The following is a 24,621-nucleotide window of genomic DNA, read 5'->3' on the forward strand; positions in this document are numbered from 1 at the left end:
GAGTATCTGCGAGTGAGTGTGTGTGTGTGTGTGTGTGTGTGTGTGTGTGTGTGTGTAATGAGGCAGAGAAACTGTCTCTATTCTTGGAATTATTTTCTCCAGTGACAATAGCTGGGGAAGTTTTCTTTTTGGTTTTAGACTCACAGTACCTTTAGGGATAGATTTTATAAACATTCAGTTTGCTCCATAAACTGGTTTGTTGAACTGTGATTGAAAAGTGGAATATGCACGTTTTTAATAATTATTATTACACTATTGAAATCCTTCCTGCCCTGTAAGGTAGGTCCCCATATTATTTGATATTCCCATATTACAGATTGCAAATCCCCATACTGCAGCTTTGAGATTAGAACAGGGATTCATAGCTTTCACTCTTACTAATCACAGTGCTGCTGCAGTTTTTGCTACCCATTGTCTTTAGCAGTGCTTTTAAACCTGAGCTATGAATACTACTTATGGTACTTCACAGTATGATGAGTGAAATTTGACCCCACTGCCACAGGGACAACATGATGCTGCTGTACCTGGAAACGGTTGAGGCAGCAGTGTAGCAATGGTAAGGTGTGGTTGTGCAGTAGCCTGGCCCTTCAGAAGAGTCTTGGTTTGGGCAAGTTATATTCACTAGGGTTAAAACACCACACAGTTAAGTTTTCTCTGTGTTAGAAATAAAATGTCTTGCCAGCAGTTGTTTTACACAAAGTAAAATCTTGGCAGGCAGATGCTTCAACTTTGACAGGCTGGGATAAAACTTGGAGAGGAAAATGACAGACACAAATTTTGGCTCTTTTAGTGAGTAGAATTAAGGCAGCTGTCTTGTAATAATTTTCTGCAGAGATATTTTCATCTAAGCACCACTATGCTCCTCCCATCTCAGTCTCACATTTATAACCCCACACAAACAAGTTACATAAACCCGTTACAATTGATATCACATTTCCCATCATGTTAGACAAAAACACATTTGTGTCCATCCCACCAAGAATTTTCCTTTGCTAGTCAAAAGTCACCCCAACCCTCAAGCATGTTTACGTCACGTCTTTGGCATATATTTTAGTTATTGTTTCTTGTAAAGAAGAGATTAACTAGTATAGCCAGGCACTGAACAGTGACGAGATTTTCTACACTGTGCCTGTGTACAGTGTACAGCCCTTGTCCAAAAAATAATTGAGCTGTTTCTAAGGCATCCTATACTAACTGTCCGCTTGGTCTCTTTAGGCACTCCCTGCTAGAGCAAGTACAAGTTTAACCCCATAGGAGGCAGTGTAAAAGCATTGACAAAAGTATAGGAAGCAGGACAGCCATTGCTGCACTTCAAGGTACAGGTAGGAGGTTACAGTGAATATGTGCTGCTGAAGTCGCACTGGGTTTTTCTTGTTTGTTTTTCTCCTGATCCTATGCTCATGGTTCAAAGCTGATGCCGCTGGCAAAGTTTCAGGAGTTCCAAAATTCCAAAGTCCCCTGAGTTGTAGGAGCAGCATGTTAGTGAGATGAAGGGAACTGTGCTGTTTTGGGGGAAGCAGGGGGTCCTGTGGAGTGCTAAGCAACCTCACTGTATGTATGGATTACATAGCCTTTTGGACTGCAGTCCGTTTTCATTTGTCACACGTGAACTATAATTCCAACACAATTACCTTTCTCAAGTAACTACTTAATTTTAAACAAGAATTTCTTATGAGGATTTTCTTTTTAAAGTAAGCAATAGAAGTAAAGCACATGTGTTTAATTACTCCAGCCATTTCGTATCATGATGCAACCACAAACCACATCATTTTAAAAAAACATATTCACTTATATAAAACTACTGTACTGTATTCCATTGTGCCTGTTCCTATAGATTTTTGGATGTATGCCAAACAGGAAAATAAGCATGGGCAAAATAGCTAGTGTATCATACACTCCATTTTGATTTGTGATAAATATAGGCTAATGTAATGTGTTATGTAATGTTATGACTAATTGACTGATGAATTTGCTAAGTTTGTTCTACTCTATTGTTGTACCCCTGCCCAGAAGGGCAGCGCCAGTTGGTCCGACAGGGGTGGATTCTGTCCAGTGCCGCTGAGAACGAATAAGCAAGACACTGAAAGGTGGAAGGCTTTGAAGGTTCTGTATTCAACAAGACATGTCTGTGACCTCTGAGTGATGCACACTCAGAGGCAATTCTTTGGGCTTTTGATGCCCCTTTTATACATTTCAGTTGTCATTCAAAACACAATCCCCCCAAAAGGGTGTTAACCTTCCCTGGTAACATTCCACTGACCTCATGCACTCCTCCCCACCTTCTTAAAGGGAAGTAGTCTGGTTTCGGTTTGCCTGTTGAACATGTCCTGCTATTTCTGTTGATGCTATGATGATGCTATTGTCTGCAGTTTTTGTTAGCTGTCAGCAAACGGTTTATAGTGACATTCAGCAAAAGGGGTCTGTTAATTATAAAATTTGCAAGGCAGCAAGTCTGGAGCTTTTTCCCCTAAGTTCATACTTTGTCTTTGTTATGCACCCCCTCCCTCTGTCCTGTATTGATGGTTGTTACAGGTTACTTTGGGAGGAAAGAAGGGGGTCCAAGACAGGTAATTAGGTAACACTATAATTTGTTAGAAGTTTATATGTTGAATTATCATGCTACTGTTATGCAGGATTGAAAGAGACCACTAACACCAAACTGAGTTTAAGGCTTTTATTAGGAGGAATGGAACCTGAACCTTGTTCAAAACAACAACCTTGTTTCAAATTCCCCCAATTGAGAGGACCTGAGGCAGGCAGGCAGGCACTAGGCAGCAGGACTTGAGGCCAAGGCTGGATGGTCGGTTCCTGGTTCTCAGAGGCTCTCCCAGCTTGCTCCTTGCAGCTCGTTCTCTCCCAAGCTTCCCTGGTGGTCCTCTGCTCTTTGCTTGTGCAGCCCCTTTTATAGGCCTCAGTACACAGCAGCCTCTACCTTCCCTCTACTGCAGGGGTGCTCAAACTTTCAACTTTAGGGATCCTGGACCTTTAAAATGGTGTAGGAGAGATAATTTCAGCAGGAGCAGCTTGTCATCTGTGGGATGACAAGTTACACCTGCTGAAATTCTCACTTCTATACACTTGTTAAAGGTCCAGCACCCCTAAAGTTGAAAGTTTGAGCACCCCTGCTCTACTGGTACTGCAGCCTCCTCTCCTGCAGCAGTTTTCCCTCTAGTCCTCCTCAGACAAACTCAGATTGAGCCCAAGTTCTGCACATATCACTACCCTCTTTCAGCTACTCTCAGCTGCTCTGATGCTACTCATCATTTTAAACATCTTTAGCATATTGTCCTGCTTTTGCCCCAGCTCTTGCTTTGTAGAGATGGGAATGATCATAAAACAAACCTCTCTCTTAGATAAGTGCCCAAGGCTTGTGTAAAAACTTGCAAGTTTTGAGGCTGGCTTTGGGATCAGTTTTCAGCTTCTTCCATCATGTGCTCCATGTTTAATGTAACAAGACGCTCCTTCTCTTTGGCCTGAATTTATCAACTGTGACCAACTCACCACCTAAGCAATCTGTAAAAGAATATACTGTACTGTATACTATACATTCCATGAGTTTCCTTAAAGATGGCTTTTTAAAATGACTTGTAGCCCAATCCTGAGCTGCTCAGTGAATGCCTGGTACCACTCTTTGTTGTTAAGAGTAGCTCTTTGAAAGAGCTACTCTTTGTTGTTTGAATTCTTTCAAAGAATCCTGGTACCACTCTTTGTTGTTAAAATAAGCATGTCATAATTGGTGTGGTATCCTGCACCCTTGTTAACTTAGCCTTACTCTTTTTAAAATTCTACACTTTTGGTTAATTACTATAATTTCTTATACTGGTTATATGATTTAAAACAAACTTTAACTTCTTAAAACAAGTAATCATTTAATTTTGAACCTTCTTTTTCCAAGAATAAACTTAATTAGCATCTGGCATTTCGCCTGGGCCTGGCTGTAAATCAGACTGCTCTGTTGATCTTTGTGTGGTTATCTGGTCTCAGTTAGTACCATTTCTGTTGCTGAAGACACTGCTTTGCCTAATTTATGGGATTCCTCCCTTAAGTCTCAAGGCTGTTCTTCTCCTGTGGATCATTTTATCAGACTCCTACATAGCTGGAAAATAATTGTTTCTTTGTAATTTATAACTGAACTTATTATTTTGAGGCCTTTAACGAACCTGGATACTGGTGCCTCCTCTTATCTGATTCTCTGGTATGTGTCAGGGATCAGTTTACAGCTCCATAAAGTTTGTAGGCTTGTTTGTTTACCCTTTTGGCCAAAGAACCATTGTGGATTTTCACTAATGGGGATTTCATATGTTCCTCTGCTAAGCTGCCAAGCATTTATACATGGAGTTTTAATTAATAATGTAAAACTTTTAAATACTTTTGCACCATTATCCTAGCTTTGCATATCCTGCATTATCGGATGCAGGGGTTAGCAGGTGCACCAGGCTACAGGGTGGGTGGGGGCAACAACTTGCAGGCAACAGCACCTGTGCACAACTGTTGGGCTGCTGCCGGCAGCCCTGCCAGTGCCAGGCACTCCGGAGGGAGGAGGGGCAACAGTCACGGAGAGGGGCAAAACTACATGTTGCCCCTCCCTGCAGCTGAGATGAAAGGTAGTCTAGCTCGTAGCTTCCAGCAGAGCTCAAGAACCACAGGTGGCAAAAGGAGCTGGCCCTCTCCCCCTCCAGAAGCTGAGATGCTAGCCAGGGGCACAGACCTCATTCCTTCCTTCCTTCCACAGAGTCTTCCTTTCATGCACCTGCCAGCACTCATTCCCTCCGTGATTTCCTCCACCTGTCCTGCTCAACATGCTGCCCCCTGAAGCCCTATTTGGCTTAAATAGCAAGAGAGGTGTGTGGGGAGCGGGACAATGCTTGTTTGTGTTTAGAGAGGGAGGAAGAAGTGTGTTGGGGGGGGCTGTTGGATGCTGATCAGGACACTGGGTGTGAGTGAGAGAGAGATGGAGCCCCCAATAGGCAGGCATAGCCCCCAGAGACCCTTGTGGAGTCCAGCCTGGACTGAGGAGGCGTTTCCCCTTACGCAGTGGGACCAGTTGTTCACCACTCCCCCTGCCCTGTGCCACCTACTCTCCTCTGCTCCTCACAGTCCTCTCTCTACTTGCCTGCCCCCCTTATCTTCCTCTCTTCTCCTGGCAAGGCTGCAGCAGCCCAATTGTCTCAGCAATCTAAGCCAGTAGGGCTTGCTCCTGAGTAGACATGCAGGAGATTGGGCTCTGAGGCTGTAATCCTATTCACACTATCCTGGGAGTAAGCTCCATTGACTATAATGGGCTTGCTTCCAAGTAGTCAGGCAGGCTCCAAGGCTGCAATCCTCTCCCCACTTTCCTGGGAGTGAGCCCCATTGACTAGACTGGGTTTGCTTCCAAGTAGACATGCAGAGCATTGGGCTCTGAGTTGGCTGACTGTGATAGGTTACCTGCGCATGTGCAGGAACCTGAAGAGGGTAGCAAGCAAGGCACAGCAACCTGGAAGGCAAGTTGGAGCAGGAGCACTGAGCAGCAGGTGGTTTGGCCTCATCATTTATTCACAGAATTCCTCAATTCCACTTCCTAAAGGTAAGCTGCTGGCTCTTACAATTGTCTCCAGTCCCCTCCTGCACATCTCAAACTGTGTAAGGCTACAATCCTACCTTACTTCACTTACTAGGGAGTAAGCCCCATTGAACACAATGGGACTTACTTTTGAGTAGACATGAATAGATTGTGCTGTAAAAGTGCAATAAGTACTTTCAACAAATGTTTGCTATTTTAAAATATTAGCTAACATTTCTCACTCACTTTAACAAATAAAAAGACCCAATGTAATTAATTAAATTTGATGTTATTGCTGTGAGGGGGGCTACAGAATTTTTTTTGCACCTGGCAGCAACTTGGTTAGCTATGCCACTGCCCCCGCCCCATCTTACTTCTCCACCACCCAGTGGAGGACCATGGCCCATGGGCTTGCGCTGGGCCAGCTCCTGCGCTGGGCCTTTGGTAAGGCATGCAACAGTGCATGCCAGCAGTGAGCTGGCACTCAAAGATCTGGATCAGGCCCTAATTCAAAGCTATGTTGCTTTGCATTGCTCATTCACTTTCATTTAGCAATCTTGATGCAGTCATCCTATGCCTGTAGCATTGGTTTCACTTAGAGGCTGACCTAAAACAAGCATCTTAAAAAGCATTCTAAGATTCTTTTGTTGTTGACTAGCTCACTGCTAATGTTTGTTAATAGTTATTGCATTTTACCTTCTGATATTGAATTTCATGAACTGTAAATAGTCTGGGAAATTTTACACCATCTAAAACTGTTGCATCTTTTTTTATTCCTTTTACTTCAAGTAAAGTAAGCCTAACTGTATGATGATGCATCCATCAATTACTATGGTTACTTGCTAATAAATTCTATTTCAGGACTAGTGTCTGACTAGTGTCTCTCTTGGTTAACAGTGGAAAGTCCTGGGAGACAGAAATATTATTGCCCTGGTTTCTGAATGTTACACTTTTTAATGTTAGATTGCAGTAATTTCATTTTGCATAGAGATTGACCTATTTGTCCTATGTAGGCAGCAGAACAGCATTGTTAGCAATCAGTGGGTCTCACACATTTAGCACCTGGATCCACTTTCTAGAATGAGACTCTGTCAGGACCCACTGGAAGTGATGTCATGACCAGAAGTGATATCATCAAGCAGGAAAATTTTTAACAATTTTAGGCTGCAATCCTGCCCAAACATTCCCAGGAGTAAGTCCCATTGACTATCACTTTTAAAAGAATATACATAGTAGTTTGCTAAAAATACAGGTCTGTAACATTTCCCCAAATGCAGTCACATGCCATGGTAGCATCAAGTCTAATATACAAAAAATAAAACATTGAAATGAATGGCGACCCACCTAGTGGGTCCCAACCCACAGTTTGAGAAACACTGGTTAGCATATATCACATTGGAGGATGAATGAACCTCTGTTTGTGTGCAGCTGGCATTAATGGGTTCTCCTGTAATGGTGTCACTGAATGGATAAGGGACAGGTGTTGGTATCTGATTTTGTTATAGGGTGTGCTTCCTGTGTTTATGCCTCTGTCATGGGACCTGTTGTTGGCCAGCAGATATTTCATGTTGAGGAGGCTGAATATAGAGAAGGACAAACCTTCCACCCAAAGCTGAGGAGAGAGAAGTATCATCATCCAAGATGGTACATGGAAGGAAACTTTTAGCAATTTTGACTCTATTTGAGTCTATTCAGACTTTGTATAACAACTAAGGTTTCTGCCTCTCTGCTTTGTTAGATAAGGAAAATTCGAGGAAACAGTACTGTCATCAATCCTTGCTGATGTAATTATCCCTGTACTTGGCTCACATATTTAGCTGCACAGAACAGTCACCCAGTGCAATTCTTGCACTCCATGACCATTTGGTTCTTTCATTCACAGGTATAGACTCTTCTCATAGGCTCTAATGAGAACCCTTTGTTCCTGCTTCAGCACTTAATTACTCAGGATAGCTGAAGAGAAGGCTTTATGTACTGTACTGTTGTGAATTCTCACTGTACTTTACATGATAATGGTTACAAATGGTACCTCTCCCATCCCATAGTAGCCCTTTCACCCCACCTTTTTTGTTTCTCTGCATTCCTTCTTGTGTCTTCCTACTAAGCATTTTATTTGATGTATCTGATGAAGTGGACTGTAGTCAACAAAAGCTTGCGGGAAAATCAATTGGTGATCAATCAATTTTTAAGGTGCTTCAGACTCTTAATCATTTTTGCTGCCAGTCTAACATAGCTACTCCCCTCTGGATTTTAAGGGTTCCGGACATACCACCAGAAGTACCTGGTGATATGTCATTACCAATTACTTCCATATTGAGAGGCCAGACAGAATACCTGATACCACCTCAAGTACTACTGGTGGTAGGAGTACTAGTAGTTGATAAAACACTATTCCAGGGCAATTTGTGGTGGTAAAGCTTTGTGTGTGCAGGGACCCATGTTTTCAGAAGCTGGATGCATGGAAAGGGCCATGGAGGTGTGTACACTAGTTCAGCTTCTCTACCTCTTCCTGTGTTTGAAACTTTTATTATAATAATGTATAGCCAACCTTTGTTACAGCAAGCTGTACAAAGATAGGTCAAAAAACAGGATTAAAAGCCTAATCCTATCCACACTATCCTGGGAGTAAGCCCCATTGACATGTATGGAACTTACTTCTGAGTAGATGCATAGGTTTAGGCTCTAAGCCATTTCTGCCCAACGTTGCATATACGCAACAGTGACCAAATGTGTACACCTGTGGGCTGGACAAAAATGGGTTAAAGCAATATACTTGACATGCAAAAACAATAAGAGTAGCTGATAGTGTGAAGAAGGCAGGGGCACCTCTGAGTACAATTCACAGATGGCATGGGGGAGATTGTCAGCTCCCCCACCTGTTCTTTCCTATGGGTACCCCCTTCCTATACCTATATCTAGAGTTGTTTGTTTCCTGTGAACAAGATAGGATTACAGCCTAGATCTTACTGAACACATTGGGCTTACTTCTGAGCAAATAACACTGTTTTCAAACACCTCCAGTTCAGATTCCCCTGGTAGACTTTATTCTGCTTTTAGTGTCCAGTGGTGGGTAAAGAGAAGTTAAATGACCTGGGTTGTACATTTGCAGGGATAGTCAGCAGGTGGGGGAAGGGATAACCCCTCTTTCTGCTCAGTATCTCTCCCCTGCAAATAAGATAAAGTTTTAAAACAACCCAGAGTTTGGGGGTGGGGGGGAGAGGAGAAATCACTGGGCAAAATCAGGATATTATTTTTTACAAATATTTATAGTATTTTAATACTGCTCTCCTAAAAAAATCAAAACAATGAATTAAAATTTAAAATGTACCAATACAAAACAAATTCAAAACATACTTTCTAAAAGCAGTAGCAATAAAAACATCATCATTACTTGTTTTTGTAAGGTAGCAGACCTTACAAAATAGAAAGGGTTTTAATCCTGAGAGGGACCTGTTCAAATCTCCTTTGGGGGCAGAGGTGTTTCACAGCCATGGGACAAGAACCAACACCCCCTCCAACTCTGATACCTGCCAGACATCTCTCTGTGAACGGCAAGCCAGAGAACAAGATTTCACCACAGATTTTTAAGACCAGCAAGGTTGGTATGCAAGTAAGTGGTCCTTTAGGTAACATGAATAGTAAATAGTTCACAGAAATATAATAAACAGTGTGGGGGGCGGGGCTTGTTTCCTGTAAGCTGTGCTTTTCTGACTGAGGGACACCCATTTGTGTAACAAATTATAATTCATTTATATGTCATTGTAATAATCTGCTTTCAGCATTTAATCAGAATTTTTCAGCAAAGTTGATAGTTGTTAGGTGAAAGCACTTGTCCCCACCTAGCTCCACCCAGTCCAGTGGATGTGTTTATTTGATGCAGATCAGTAATATTTCTCATTTTCTGGAACCGATGCACTATGTAGAGAATGTAGGCTTACAGGCTATAGAGAGCTCTTTCTGCTTAGTGACAAGATGCTTGTAGTTGGAGAGCTGACATCAAGTGACAGTGGTTAAATAAAATATTGTGTCTTACCAAATTGGTTCTTACTGATTTAATTATTTGTACAGTACCAATCAATGTACAAAAAGGAACTGAAGAGAGTTGTCAGAGAATATCTCAAATAGCTATGGGCCTTTCAAAGAAGGGTGTGGGAGGGCCAGAGAAGGACAACTGACAAGGGGGATGGAGCTTCTTCCTTATGAAGGCTTAAAATGCTGGCCCTTGACTTTAGAAAAAAGGGCACTTGGAAGCATCTGGAGTCCTCGGTTATCATAACACAATATTATCTTCTTTCCATGTATTCTACAGAAGGCTTGTGTTGATTAAGTATCTTTCCTTGAGATGAACAATAGCCGCATTCTGAGGGACATCTGGAATGTCTCCTTATTGAGGCTTTGTGGCCTGCATCTATTTTATGGCCTGGCAAGCGAAAACATGGGCATCAAGACATTTATCTTGCAACCTGAAGTTACCACTCCTGAATTTGTTTCTCCTCCTCACATTTTGAACATTAGCATCCATTGATGCATTTGTCCTTGACTGAGCAAATGAGTACAAGTATCTTTCTACTCACCCTACACTCCCCCTGATCTACTATGAATCACTTAACCTTCCCTTTTAGTCAGTTTTCCATCAACACATTCTCCTCTGTATATAATGGACTCCTCCTGTGCTTCTTCCCCTTCCCATTTGTTTTCTGCTTTTTGAAACTGGGAAATATCTGTTCGCTGGGGTAATACAGTAATAAAAGTAATATCAATGTGAATACACTTACTGCTTTGTTTTGCTCCCAATAATTGTTCTTTGCTGCCATAGAAAGGGGGGTCTTTATTCTGCACCACACACTTGTGTTAAATTATTTTGAATATGTCTTAAGTCAGTTGCTAGACGAGGCAGCTGTCTTCTCATGCCTCCTGTCTTGGCCTCATTTTATTTATTTATTTATTCCTCCAGAAAATAGGCATGTATTCATTGATGAGCATTCTGCTGTCACAGTAGTTATACACAAGATAAGTCATAGTAAAACATGTTGAAAATGTTCCTAAAAACAAAATACAATAAATGTATATGTTTCTGTAAGAACTAAGTTTAACATTATTTAAGCATTTGTTATATAACAAAACATAAAGTTGATTTTTTTCAATATACTGTACATTGATAGTGGCATTGCTCAACACTTCACAAAAATTCAACACATCTAGCAGCATGATATTCTAATTGCATGATAAAATTTCTCACGGGATAACAACAGATTAAACTGCATCCATTAATTTTGCTACTTAGTGCCAGTTTCCTGCCTCAGAGACATAGCTAAACTTCTCTTGTGTTACATGAAAATCCCCTTTTTCCTTTTAGTTGTAATTTTCTCTCTATATCTGGTTATGTTACTAAAACATCATGCAGGCCACACTTCTCCCAGCACACTTTTCCAAAAACTGGTCAAGTCACAAGCTCATGGTTACAAAATCCACCTCCCTGTGATTCACATATTATAGGAAGAAGTCTGGCATAGTAAATCGTTGTTTAAGTGTCTCCTATTCATTGTATTGTTTTAACTCAGTCTCCTACATTACTGTATTCATTGTATTGTTTTAACCCAATCACTGCTTAAGTACCGTATGCAAACTTGAAATGCCTTCCTGGGTTGCCCATTCATTGTATTGTTTAAGTTCCCCCAGCTAGGAAGCCAGCCATTAGACCCCATTGAATTTTGCTGATAAGGGACATCCTGATCTTTTCAATGTTTACCCTGCTGTGTGGTAGTAAGGAAGCTACCATTCAGCTCAGCACTTTGGAAACCCCTTTTTAAGAGAGGGCTTCCCTGCCACATGCTCTCACTCTCTGGCTCCCCCTCCAAGGACACAAGGCATCTGTGTTGTGTCAGAGGGTCCTCCACACAGAACTCTCCCCCCCCCATCCAACTGCTCTACACACAGGTAACTATCTTGCATCTGGAACTTTTTCCCTTCTCCCCCCCCTTTTTTTTCTCCCCTTCTCTTCCCATCTTTAGTCAGCAACTGGGTTTGGCAGACCAGGGACCCCTAAAATCCTTCCCTACAACCTTTCCTTTTTCTAATTTCCTTGGATGCACCAAATACTTTTTACATGCAACCACCATGAAAGCTAGGTACACTAGATTCAAGTACTAGAACCAAGAAACATATAGTTATCATTTTTCCATGTGCATTATGTTTACCTTTGTGCTTTTGTAATAAAGCTATAATCTTTTATTAAAAGTTATCTTTTTCCCAGTCTCCTCCTTAAGCTAAAGGGAATTTCTCTGCATTGAGCCGCCTTGTTATCCAGCCTGCGATCCTGAGGTTCCAATAAGGGTAGTGTACTAATTTCCCTAAACAAAACAGCCCTTTTGGTAACACTTTCACACAGCACTCAGCTTTCTGGAACACTTGCCTTTCTGTGTTATGAAAGACATACAAAAGTGCCACTACAACCCTGTGCTTTTCTGAATGAGAGCCATTTCTACGCAAGGCCAAAGCACACAGATTTTCCTGAGCTTTCATTCTTCAAACCAAAAGGCATGGCACAGGCTAGATCACAATTTAGCTACTCTCTGGAGGGTGAATGCTGCAGTGGGCGAAAGGGATCGTTGTATGACTGTGAGTTCACTGAATCAAGGCTTGGGCTTACTACCCCCAAAGTCAACAAGTCCCCCTTTTTTATAGAGTCTATGAATGAGGCTGCCAATTTGCAATGATGAAGTGTGACGCACAAAGTCTGAGAAGGCTGCTGTTTGAAAATGTTGATTTTGTACAGAACAAGGAAGTAAAAATAAAGATTCTGGTAAGCAATGCTTTGTTGGTGATAGGGTGGGGTATGTGATACTTACAGCTCTTTCCTGTTTGTGAGCTTCATGCATGAGGCAGTCATCCTTCCTTCTCCCTGTCATCTTGCAAGTCTGATAGGTGATGAGAAACATGCTTGTTTCCTGTCACTGGAAAAGCCTTTCACAGAACTGTCAGGAAGGAGTTGATTAACTTGGCCTCCAGCTTCTCTTTTCTTCCTGGACTCTTTCACAAAGGGGATCTTGAGTTTCTTTCTTCTCCCAGAGCTGACAGGCACCCAGAGTCCACTGGTGTGTGGAGCTGGTTGCTCATCACTTGCCAGGCCACATACTCCAGCATGTCACATTTTGATATAGTCAGATATTTCAGTGGAAGGTGTGCCTCAAGGAAGCGAAGCAGTCCCTTTGGCCCTTCCAGAACCAAAAGAAGGTCATTGCTTTACAGAACAGAGAATCATGAATGCTGTTCACTCTGGGTAGAAGGGGATGCTCTTTATCAGTGGCTGCCTGCCATTCAGGAACAAAGCTCAGGAACCTGGATGCTACTCCTTTGATGGTCAGGAAGAGAGACCCTGTTGGCTTCATTTTAATTGAGGCTGAAGAGTTATTTTTTGTAACTTTTTGCTTTCTTGTGGACACTCTCTTAGCATAATTTGCTTGCTCACATACTTTAACATATACATTAAATAGAACTTTTAACCCAATATTGCATATAACTTCAACAACTGGGATTACATAAGCATTCTTTTAAATAGGTGACAAAACAATTCTGCACCCATCTCTCATTCTGTACAATTTGGAGTGGTTGACCTTTAAAGCCCTAAATAGCTTGGGAGCAGGTTTGTTGAGGGAATGCCTCCTTTCTATATGCATCTGCTCACCTCTTTCATCAGTGAGGCTAGGCTCCATGTTTCCCAAATTGCCAGAAGCACAGCTGGTTGTGACTGTTCTGTCTCAAAGTTCTGAGTTCTGGCAGTTGCCATGCTGCCTCAGATCTTGTCCTCTTGGTCTCTGCTCAGGCTGAATCCTTTTCATATCTACTAGTGCAGGCCTTCTTAAGTCATTATATTGGGTAATTTTTTACCTACTGCTCTTTGTCCAACAGCTTCCTGCCTAGCTTTGATGACCGTTGTAGCACAATTGTCTGTTTTACACATGAGGGCTACATCTGGGCAAGGCCTCCTGTTCTCCCCTAATAAACAGGAGGCTTTAACCATTTGGATTCTCAGGTCAAGTCTGCTTAGGCAAGATCTGTAGCTGCAACATCAATGGCTTTATTGGCAACAGTGGTTTTTCCTGGCAAGTTTCTCTTTTCATGGCATAGTTTCCTTAATGTGTGGCATGACTTTCTCAGCTCTTATCACCAAATTTTGTGCCTCTGGCCACTGTTAAGCAAAAAGTCACTCATACAGTCATTCTACTGATACATTTGGCTTTGAATTGATTATATTCTCTCACCATAATAACTCCAGGTGGTTTATTGTGAATTTATAGCTAGGGACCATGACATTGGCCTGCTGGATTTATTCCATCGCTGCAATCCTATGGATGCTTACCTGTAAAAGCTTAACCGAACACAGTAGGGCTTATTTCTAAGTAAACAGGAATAGGATTGTACCATCTGTTTATTGGTGTTTTAATGGTCTTATAATTTGATTGCTTTATATTTTTGTAGCTGTTTTATTCTTCAGTAGTGTGCTTCACTGGTGGTATTTTTGGGAGCCAAAAAGCAGAGTATGAATTTATATATTTATACACACAAACAGCAGGGATCTTGAGAATGCAGTCTATAGAAGAGAGATGTGAAGCTAGCAGATTGGTTTTTGGTTACTGACACTTGCAAAAAAAATTTTAAGTCACTATAGTAGCTATTAGGAGAATTAATGTTAAACGTTTAACAGCCAGCAGATGAGCAAAAATTTATTCTATGTTTATATAAGAAATTTCATATGGGAGCTTAAAATAAGAGCTTAATATAAGATCTAAACACACATACAAAGCAACAAAAAACAGCATAAATACCATGCAATTGTTGGGGGACAAATTTGTACATGGTCTGCTATCAGATAATCAATATCACTACCAGCAACAGTCTGAAAGATCTTTATTGAAGAGTGCACTGTCTGCAGAGACATGGTACATTCTAAGCCATTCTGTGTTCCAGGAAACAGCTCAAGAGACCCCACTTTTCTTCCTCGGTTCTTCCAGTATTTATATATCTTCTGACTCAACCATAAACAGGTATGAACTCACTTAATAACTCATCATGCAATTAGTCCTGAGAATTATTCTTGGAAGACTTTCTGGTCACCTTGACCACTATTGTTTGTATCTTTTCCTCCAAGTTTTATCCTGGCCTGTCAACATTGAAGCATCTGTCCTACCAAGATTATGCTTTGCATAAAAGAACTGTTGGCAGGACATTTTATTGTTAACAGAGAAACTAACTGTGTAGTGTTTTAATCCTAGTGATATAACTTAGAGAATTATATCAATGCAGTTCTTCTTATGTTCTTCTTACAACATAGGAATTTTAATTACAATCAACAAATAAGAGGCTAGCAGCATTAAATCCAGTGTTAAATGAGAATTTCTCCCAGAAAAGTGTATATAGAACTGCAGTTTTCTGCACACTTTCATGGGACTCTCATTGAACTCAGTGGGGTTTACTTCCGAGTAGACATTAATAGGACTTCACTATTTGATAAAGCATTACTAGAACAGCAGAAAGGGACTTGAAAGGGGTCCCAAATTCTGTCAACAGCTAATAAATGCTTTTCAGATAATATAGGAATGAGTCCAGTTTTAAAACTCAATTTTCATAGTTTGGTGGCAAGACTGAAACTTATTTCAGCGAAACCACGTTGGACATTTTATAAAATTGTGGTACAGTATATAAGTACTTCATAATTTTTTAAATAATATTAAAATATTTACTTCAGAAACAAACAAATGTTTACAGCTACAATCCTGAATGCACTTACTTGGAAAGGAAGAAGCTCCACTGAAATGTGGGGTTAATTTTAAAACTGTCAGTTTCCTTGGCAATTGAGAATATGCTTATAAAAGTTTTTTTTTAGCTTTTTTCCTCCCTGAAGAATTATTTTCCTTTGAAATTCTTGAATGGATTATACCTTTTATACAGCCAGGGAAATCTTCTGTGTAATTGTATTTACAATAGATGCAATGCACTTGATATGTGAGAAAAGGGTGTATTGCCTCCTGCAGGTTTAGGCTACCAGCCACTCCTGCACGTTAACCAAGTACTGTATATTGTAACATGCTAATACTCCATTTCTCTGAGCATGAGAAGTTCCAGGAGCTGCACCAGTATCCAGGTTGGGGCTTCCTTAGGAGAAAGTCACTGGCAGCTTTGTAATACTGCACTTGCTTTTATTTGCAAATTTTAGCATATTCCTGCATGCAACCAAGCTTCATGTTTTCTAAGCATGTCTGCAGTTGCTAGCTCTTTTTTTATCTCTCCTATAACAAATCCTAAATTTCCCCAAAACTGCTACCACACTCTTGCCTTTGTTTCACTCACTGAGAGATGGAGACATCACTTACACCTTAGCCCCTCCCACTCAGGTATGTGCTGATTGAGTTTACTGGGCCATTAGCATTTGTTAATTCTCTCCTCCATTCCAGGCAACTGGTTAAGCTTTGCCTCAGGGTCTCAATCTAGTGCCATGCTCATTCACAATAACAAATCATAGTTTTACAACAATATTTTTCTGAATTTCTTCATTAGCAGAGATGTTCCAAAGGATGGTCTCCTTCCCCAATTCCAGGCATATATATGTAACAGCTAAGTAAAATGTATAACATTTAAACAAATGTGTAGTAGGGTGCTATGACAATTCTAATGATGAATAGTGCAGCCTTTCATTTATATTCTACATCTCAGCATGGTCAGCCAGAAGAATCATGATCAATGGCACTGAAGGTTTCAGAAAAGTTCAGCAGAACCAATAGGAATACACTTCTGTCTAGTATTAGTAGAAGCGGGTGACCAAATCTGTTTCTGTCCCCAAAACCAGAGAGAAGTGGATCAAAATTAGTCTCATCTAGAAATCCTTGGAGTTGTGTTGCCCCCACATGATTATCAGAATTTTCTATTCTTGCATAATTATTCAACAAGAGGCATCAAGACAGAGTTTCTTCAAAATATGAACCACTAAAACTTTCAGGTGGTAAATCTGTCATATCCATTCTCCAAGAACAAGAGGTCAACTACTTTTGTTGCACTCTTGTACTTTATTTGGAAATATTTAAAGAAAGGTGTACAGGTGTGCATCACTTACTTCACTTAACAATGGAGTTCACTTAACAACTCCTCTGGTGCCCATTGTTCTACAATTAGGTTGCTAAGCAAACATTCAGCCCAATCTAGTGCCTTTGTAGTATAAATAGACAATCCCTGCTAGACACCACAGGCTACTGGAGACCAATTGCCTCTTTTTTGCATTAAAAGCCTCTTTGTTGTGTAAACAGATTGCCCAAGGAGATTGCCTCAATAAGGGCCTATGAGAGGAATTTTAGCAGGGGGTACAAAGTTTCTTCTGGGCCCCTTCCCAAAGAGGAAGGGGGGCAATGGGGGCAGGCAGAACAGGGGGGGCAAAATAGCGCAGGGGAGGGTGCTGACAGCCACAATAGTCTTTGGAATTCAGAACTACTAGGCTTCTTGATGCAGAGTTCAGGTCTACCTGACCATGCAGCATTAGAAGCCAGATAAAGTAATATGGAAAACCAAACACACCAAACAAAAGTCTCTCTAAAATTTTAAATATAGAAAATGGATTGCAGAATATTAGTATTATTGTATTTAGGCTCACACTAGAATGGATCAAAATGAACTTCTGCAGCAGCTGTAACCCAACAGCTGGGTCCCTGAGCTTCTATACACTCCTTCATGGTTATGGGATCCACAAGCCTAAGAACTACTATGGCAGGCCAGTTTCCTCCCAGATCTGACACTGTGTTAAGGAGGGTCATGGATGCTTTCCTCAGCCTGATGTGTATGGCTTGCAGCAGCAGTTAACACTGCATGCACATGGTTGTGCCCCAGCATTATGCGCTGGCAGTTAGTTCAGGTAAGATATGAAAATGTCAGGTCCCAGGAACTTTCTAGGTCCCCTCTTTTGGCTCCTGGGCCCCCTTTCTGACCCTGGCCACAGGTACAAATTACCCCCTTTACCTAGGCCCTGGCCTCAATCATATATGGAAGGTTGTTAAGCAAGGCAGGCCTGTACTTTCTCAGCCCCATGCTTTGGAAGGGAGATAGATATGGCTCCTGAATCCTACTATGTTTCAAATTCTTCAAAATAAAGCCCTCTGCCTGGGGGAAACTGCCAGGAGAAAATAAAGCCCTCCACTACAGACTGAAACTGCTGCATCCAATCATAACATGCAAATATTTTGTACATAGCAAACAAATTATGGGAATTCCATCTGCAGCATTAAGTCATGCTGGGTGAAACTACAAAAAACATAAGAGAATCACAATCAGATCTTCCAGTGTTTCTTGTTTTATTTTAAAGCAGCCAGCAAAGAACCAATTTTGATTGTAAAGGTGACAGTGGCATTAGCTGAAATGTATCAATGAGGACCAGCTTCTCAAGCTATGGGTCTCTTTCACCAAGAAGACCAAGGGATAAAGTTTCAAGACTTTTACTAGCAGCTTAAATAGTTTTGCTGATACTCAAGAAAACCAATCACATTAGCTCTAGCATACAGCGCTCACCACTTCCAGGAGAAGGAGTCTCTGGTGCATCTGTCTGAGGCCTCAGACTTCTACTTCTGTGTAAGCTGGAATTGTCTACCGATGCTGCTAGTCTTCTTTCTGCTTGTACTTGTAGCCAAAATTTTCTATTGCGTAAAGTTATTTTGCACAACCCCATTTGGCTGACCTGACTTGGCATCTTCTGAGACTCATCTTGTTCCTTGGCTGCAGTGACTCCAGAGAATACATTCTTGGCCCTTTCAACATGGATGATCTCATACATTTCCTGCAACCACAACACATTTTTCTCCATTTCCCTTATTATCCAGTTTTCTCTTGGTTCAGAAACAGGCATAAGTCTTAAACCCTCTCATAGCAGCAGAAACAATGCTCAGGCTAGACAAAGAAAGGAAAGGATTCCTCATTTCTTCCTGCACTATTTTTCCATTCTAAATTGCCTCCTGATGCTGTTATAAGTCCTGCAGTACACTAAAAAGAAAGTTTTCAGCAGCAAAATTAAAGTAGCGGGTGAGGGGGGTAATTTAGATTGAAGAAACCATGGGGGGTGAGCTAAATGTCCTAAAATTTAACGGTTTAACAAAATTGAAATATTGGAGAATCTGACTACAGATCTTTCACATCATGTAGTTTGGGCCTTGGTCAACATATGCAGCTTGCTAAGGATAAGATAGGATACTTTGCTTGCTAGGGTCAGAGACTAGATAAGATGGTTGTTTAGCAATATTGGTAGCTACCAATATTAGTAAAAACCAGTAACCAACAACATAACAATCTAAGGGGGGGGGAAGCTAACAATAACCTATCAGTTGAACTGATTATGAAAAACACTAGATCAGAGCTAGTGCTTACCAACTCTGAAAATGCACCAGTATGAAAGATGTCACACTCAATTCATCTGAAAGACTGCAAAGATTATGCTATTCAGACATTCCCTGATCACCTGGTAACAAGATTAGTCATCCTATTCCAGACCAGCCTTCTTTTCTTAAGCTGTTACTCTAAGGCAGTGCTATTCAAACTGGGGCATCAAGACACCCCAGCCTGAGGGCCCTGGTCTCTGCTGCCTTAAGGGGCAGGGGCAGCCTAGAGGTGGGGGAAGGCGGCAGCAGCACGACCCCCAGGATCGCACCGCTCAAGAGGCTGCAGGGGCTTGGGTGCACTTACCCAAACCTCCTGCAGGCTCCCCGGGGTGCAGGGAGCCCTGCCAGAAGTCATACTGGGCTCCCCGCACCCCAGGGAGGCTGCAGGAGGCTTGGGTAAATGCACCCAAGCCCCTGCAGCCCCCAGAGTGGTGCTATCCTGGGGATTGCGCAGCTGCCTTCCTCCCACCCCTGCTGCCTCCTCCTCCTGCCCCTGTAAAGACTTACTGGCTCTCAAACTCTCCCAGACTCTCCCAGAGAGTTTGAGAACCACTGCTCTAAGGCTCTAAACTTGTTTGTTTTCAGGCACATTTCAAAGTGCAAGTGATGGCTCTTTAAACGCTTTTATGATCAGGATTTGTGAAGAACTGCTTTCTCCCATATGAACCTATCCATCTACTGAAGTTATCTGACTCTCTAAGATAATAAGGTGAGGTATACAGGTTTAAAATAAGATAAAAAACACAAAATTCAATGTCCTTGACAACCTTTTATAGAAACGTTCTGTAAGCAATTACCAAATGGATTCTCATCATTCATAAACACCTGCTGCCAAAGAGATTATGAGGTGTCAACAGACCCTACAGGTCAGTTTTCATGTCAACACAAACTATGATAAAGAATGCACCATAAAAATCATAGACTAACACTATATAATACCACCATAGCACATAAATATGGCTTTGTGATACAGATCCTCATAGTTTTAGCATGCGGTACCGTAAGGTAACTTTGGGGTCCATCCTATCCAATGCTGCAGCACTGAAGCAGCCTCAGTGCAGCCCCACAATAAGGAAACAAACCTTTATCTCGAAAAGGTTTCTGTAACTCAAGCAGCATGCACCTATTGGCACAGCTACATCAGCGCTGGATAGGATTGGGCTGTTGCACCCTTGTCCATAGACTGCACTGCAAAAATAAAAAATCACAGATTTTGTACTGCCACTGTGGCTCCAAGGTCCAAGTCTTCATGGCTTTCACATGGAGATCATTCAACTCCACCACAGTTATGGACCTGGCCCCTGTGTTGCCCCAGGGTGCAAGTCCGCAATGCCACTCCCTTCCCCTGGGATACTTACCTAGTGACATGGGCCTTGGGTGTTTTCTGAGGCTTCCAGCTCTTTTAAACAGTGCATCCGGTTTCCCAGAAGTACTGCTTAATAGCGATCTGGATGCCTCAGAAGGCTTTTGGAGCACTCCCAAATGCCATGCGGGGCTTCTCCTGCCCATAAAATAGCTTCAGAGGGCTGGTGGAAGCAGTGCTGCAGGCAGAGGCGATGTGGTGGGTACAGTGGTGCTGCCCCTGCAAGGCCCACAGGCGCAGCTCCTGGGACTTTTGCCGCCCTGCCCCACCACTGCTGCTCCACCAGTTCACGGCTTGCATTATCTCCCACGTACTCTACCATAAACATCAGGAACCCAGTGACCTGCGGTGCAAAGAAACGGATCCAGATTTTGATTTCCGGGTTTTCCTTTTCCTTCCCATGATCCACACTGGTAGTCCGATCACGACTCGCACCCACATGGGATGCCACAAAATGAACAGGCCCCTTGAAAGCATTCCAGGCACCCTCCGTGCCACTGCACAGGGAAACTGAGTCGCCCGGCCTGTGAGGCAAGCAGGAGCCATGCGGTTTGGACAGCCAAAACGGTGACGTAGCTGGAGGGGGGCAGAGTGCTGGAGGGGGGGGCCTGAGCACTGCCTCTCGAGTCAGGTAGGCCCGGGCTCCTCCTCGAGGCAGGCGGACCAGGCTCTGCGTGCTCAGGCTGCTTCCCAGCCCGCTGGGCGTCCTTCTCCACCGGCGACAGTTGGGGGGGCGCCACCCTCTGCCGAAACCCCCGACACCCAACCACCCACGCCGAAACCCCCGACAACGGCACGAGGCGGCGCGCTCTCCTCGGCAGGCCTTACGACTTCTGCGGGCAGCGCCTTCACCCTCCACCGCTACCAGGCCACGACCACCGCTCGCGCTTTTGTAGGGCAAGGCCCAGGCGCCCCCCAGGGGGCCTTCCTCGCCGTTGGTCTTCCGGGCAACCAGCCTGCGAATGCCTGAAGAAGCGTCCGTTTCTTGTCAATCAAATGGCTCCGTTGTCATGGGAGCCGAGAGGAAGGGGCGGGACCAGACTTGGAAAGCCCAATTTGACCCTACTCTCAAGCCTTAACCGCCCTCGGGAGAGCTCGAGCAAGCGAGGAGGCGGGCGTTTCTTCTGCGCGCCAATCAGCTGCTCGAGAGCCGCCCCCCCTCTTCCTGTGGTGATCATCTCATGTTGACGGTGCGCCAGAGTGACGCCTCCATCTAGCTTCCGGTCTATACCTGAGGGATCAAGCCCTAGCTCTCCACCGGAAGTCCCGGTTCCTGAACTCCGATCTTGCCTCGCTCCTTCGACCTCGCGGGAGGAAGAGCAGAAAAATAGGCGTCCAAGAGTTACCCGGAATCTCGCCATACAGCAATGAAATTGTGACTCTACGTGATGGAGGTCGGAAGTGTACGCTCTTGGCGCAACTCTATGGTTTTAGCAGCTAGACCGGAAACGGCGGCTAAGCGTCGGCGGAAGTGGCCTCCTGAGTCGGCGTGGACGAGCGGCTCTTCCTGCTTAGAGGAGCGCGCGCGAGTGTGCTGGAGGCGGCGGCTATGGCGCCGGTTGTGCCAGTGGGGGGCAGCGGCGGCAGCAGCAGCGGCAATTCCAGTGGGGTGACGCCCGAGGGGCTGCGGGGCTGGGTCCGAGGAGCCTTCCGCTTCGCCACCGACCGCAACGACTTTCGCAGGTGCCGCGCTCTTCCCACGACGGCAGTCCGGCGGTGGAAGGCCTGGCGCAGAGAGGCCTCACTGAGCGGCAGTGCTGTCTGTACTTGCCCGGGAGGAAGCCCCGCTCACTATAATGGGGCTTCCTTCCGAGTGGACCTGCACAGGCTTCGGCTCCCAGGCTGCAGTCCTAGTCACACGTACCTGGGGGTGAGCCCTATAGATTGTAATGGGGCTTACTCCTGAGTAGACCTGCGTAGGACTGGGCTCTGAGGCTGCACTCCTCTCCACACTTACCTGGGAGTAAGCCCCACTGACTATATTGGGACTTCCTTCTAGACAGGAGTAGACAGGCACAGGCCTGTAAGATGTGGGGCTTGAGACATATGTTATAAAGGGGCCCTAAAATTAAAAAATGTGCATAAATGTGAAAACAAATCATTTACTTGCACACAAATTTACTTTTTGGAAATTTTGCTGTGCATTTGCTGAACCACTGACTAGACTTCTGCATAGGCATGAGGAGAATTTCATTGGATTTGCCCCCACACACACACCTTAATGGCCAAGCGCAGAAAAACAAACCAAAGAAGGTGTATCTTCTCGTGGATTTACTTGTGCACAATGTGGGAGTTTTGTGGGTGCAGGTGTTGATGCAGACGTCTCCGTTTTCATTGGAAAAGGAATGGGGGTGTTGAGAAGAAGGGGAGAAAAAATCTTGGGTAGTTTCTGACTCTTGTGACATCCCCTCTCATGTGCCCTGGTGCCCCATGGGGCAGACTTCCCCACTGGCAATTCTACTGGGTTTGGGGCTCCTGAAAATGTGGGGCCCTTATCATTTGCTGCTTTTGCTACTGTGTTAATCTGGCCTTGGACTGGAGCAGCCCACTGTGAAGTGAGAGGGAAGGAGAAGGACCCTGGGCTGGGCAGGCTTCATTTCTAGAAGTTGTGCCCTGCTGCAGATCCTAAAGAGTTCCTACAACTTAATAGGAAAAAAAATGTCTTTCCACTTTAACTTAAGGCCTGAGTTTCTAAAAGAATGAACTCCGGTCTGTGCTTCTAAGTTCAGCTACACTACAATAATAGTGTCATTATCATATATGTTATGATCCCCAGAACAGTGTGCATTTTGACCTACGCAGAACAAAAAAAGACTGGAAATTCAAGGGGGTTATTTGTAAGCAAGCAGTGAGGTTTGCTATTACCTATCAGCCATTAAAACTTACCCTGTGTTTGTTTCAGAAACCTTGTAGTCAACCTGGGTCTCTTTGCTGTGGGAGTTTGGGTAGCCAGACATTTAACAGACATTGACTTGATGGCACCACAGCCTGTTGCGTAGCAGAGATGGTGATACCCAAAGTTGTGTGAGTAGGACATGCTGTATGTTCTCTTAATTTGTCTTCTCTCAGTAATTAGTTAATTGTGAATTGGGGGGCATGAATAAACAGGACAGTCTCTGTGTTCCATGCAAGCATAGTTTCTTAAGCATAAATGTTTTAGAAAGACCTTTCTGGTCCACTGAAGCAGAGTGCCAAGTTACAGAGGTTGTAAGAGAGATCAAACTGTTACGTTGAGTCTTCTAATTAATTCAGAATGAAAGTTAAGTGTTTTCCTAATCTGAAATTGAATTAGAACCTTTTTGTAGATTTTCCAGTGTTGGTGGTGTTTTATTTCAGGTTAGGAATGCACTACTGGAGATGGCCATTAAAATTCCTATATTAAAAACCAAACACCAGTATCATAGTTAAATTCTTTTTTTCTTCAAAATGGCACATGTAGTCTTATACTTTTGAAATTCATGGTTGCCTTAAGTAGCCATAATTTTGAGAGCAGTTCATCTTATAGCAGCCACCTGTGACACTCCATGCTTTGCCATAAGTCAAAACACATTAATTTGAGAATTACTTTAGTCATTTTGTAATGGTGTCTAGTTTTTTTTATCTGTACTCTTTTTCTATATTATTGAAGATAGTTCACAAAAGGCTGAGGAATTATGAAAAGTGCAAATGGGTCAGTTTCATCCATTACCCATACAAATTGTCTAAACAAGTGACTCCAGTCACTAAAGCTCGATCAGATAAGAAACCTTAATAAATCCTGGTATTTTGTGTTGTTGATTGGACACACACTTTTCAGATGGGTTTGCATCTTCCGTGCCCTGCTTGAAGTATGCAAATATTGCACAATCTTCTAACAGCTTGTGGGGTGATGCACCCTTCTGCAGAGCAGTATGTTGCCTCCTTGTGCATATAAAGCATAGTCCTCTAACTTGTTTGTGTTACTTGATTACAGATGTGACTTAAACAGATCTGCATCAAGTGAAGATTTTCCCTCCTGCTGTAAGCCCACGGAGTTGTGATTGATGTTCTTACCAAGCAGCTTCTGCTTAGCAACTTGAAGTTACTTCTGCTCTAGCAGTTGAATTCAAGTACGATGGGTTGGAGAAAACACTGAGATAATCATCTGTATGTTTCATTATGTTCAGTTCATTAGGATGGGAACAATATGTTTAGAACTGAGGGTGCTGTATCAGTAGCTGAATTCACTTTTGCCAGAGATAGTTATTTAAGTATAAGTCTTGCTGATGGAATTAACCTCTATACCAATTCAATGGATTCTGAAGTGTGAAATAAAGACATGCTACTGCATT

The 24,621-nt window shown here is 43.0% G+C and overlaps 3 protein-coding genes across 3 annotated transcripts in view; 2 read left to right on the forward strand and 1 right to left on the reverse strand.

Moving 5' to 3' along the window:
- LOC136647460 (uncharacterized) overlaps nucleotides 1–14,602 on the forward strand; it is a 29,207-nt gene extending 14,605 nt beyond the window's left edge. Inside the window, exon 2 of the mRNA XM_066623012.1 lies at nucleotides 14,510–14,602. Within this exon, the coding sequence (XP_066479109.1) occupies nucleotides 14,510–14,602 (93 nt within the window). The remainder of the gene's footprint in view (nucleotides 1–14,509) is intronic.
- The window catches only part of LOC136648534 (uncharacterized), an 82,873-nt gene extending 61,502 nt beyond the window's left edge, over nucleotides 1–21,371 (reverse strand). Inside the window, exons 1-2 of the mRNA XM_066624650.1 lie at nucleotides 21,140–21,371; nucleotides 18,089–18,353 (exon numbers count right to left, since the gene is read on the reverse strand). Coding sequence (XP_066480747.1) covers nucleotides 18,089–18,350 — 262 coding nt within the window. The 5' untranslated portion in view covers nucleotides 18,351–18,353; nucleotides 21,140–21,371. The remainder of the gene's footprint in view (nucleotides 1–18,088; nucleotides 18,354–21,139) is intronic.
- Nucleotides 21,372–21,774: 403 nt separating this feature from the next.
- TOMM6 (translocase of outer mitochondrial membrane 6) lies at nucleotides 21,775–24,619 on the forward strand. Its single transcript, XM_066625668.1, has 3 exons — nucleotides 21,775–21,994; nucleotides 23,214–23,335; nucleotides 24,264–24,619. Exons 1-2 carry the CDS (start codon nucleotides 21,861–21,863, stop codon nucleotides 23,308–23,310), a joined length of 231 nt encoding a protein of 76 aa, XP_066481765.1. The 5' UTR covers nucleotides 21,775–21,860; the 3' UTR covers nucleotides 23,311–23,335; nucleotides 24,264–24,619.
- Nucleotides 24,620–24,621: the final 2 nt, after the last annotated feature.

Source organism: Tiliqua scincoides, chromosome 4, assembly GCF_035046505.1.
Source record: "Tiliqua scincoides isolate rTilSci1 chromosome 4, rTilSci1.hap2, whole genome shotgun sequence".
In the NCBI taxonomy this organism is placed as follows: domain Eukaryota; kingdom Metazoa; phylum Chordata; class Lepidosauria; order Squamata; family Scincidae; genus Tiliqua; species Tiliqua scincoides.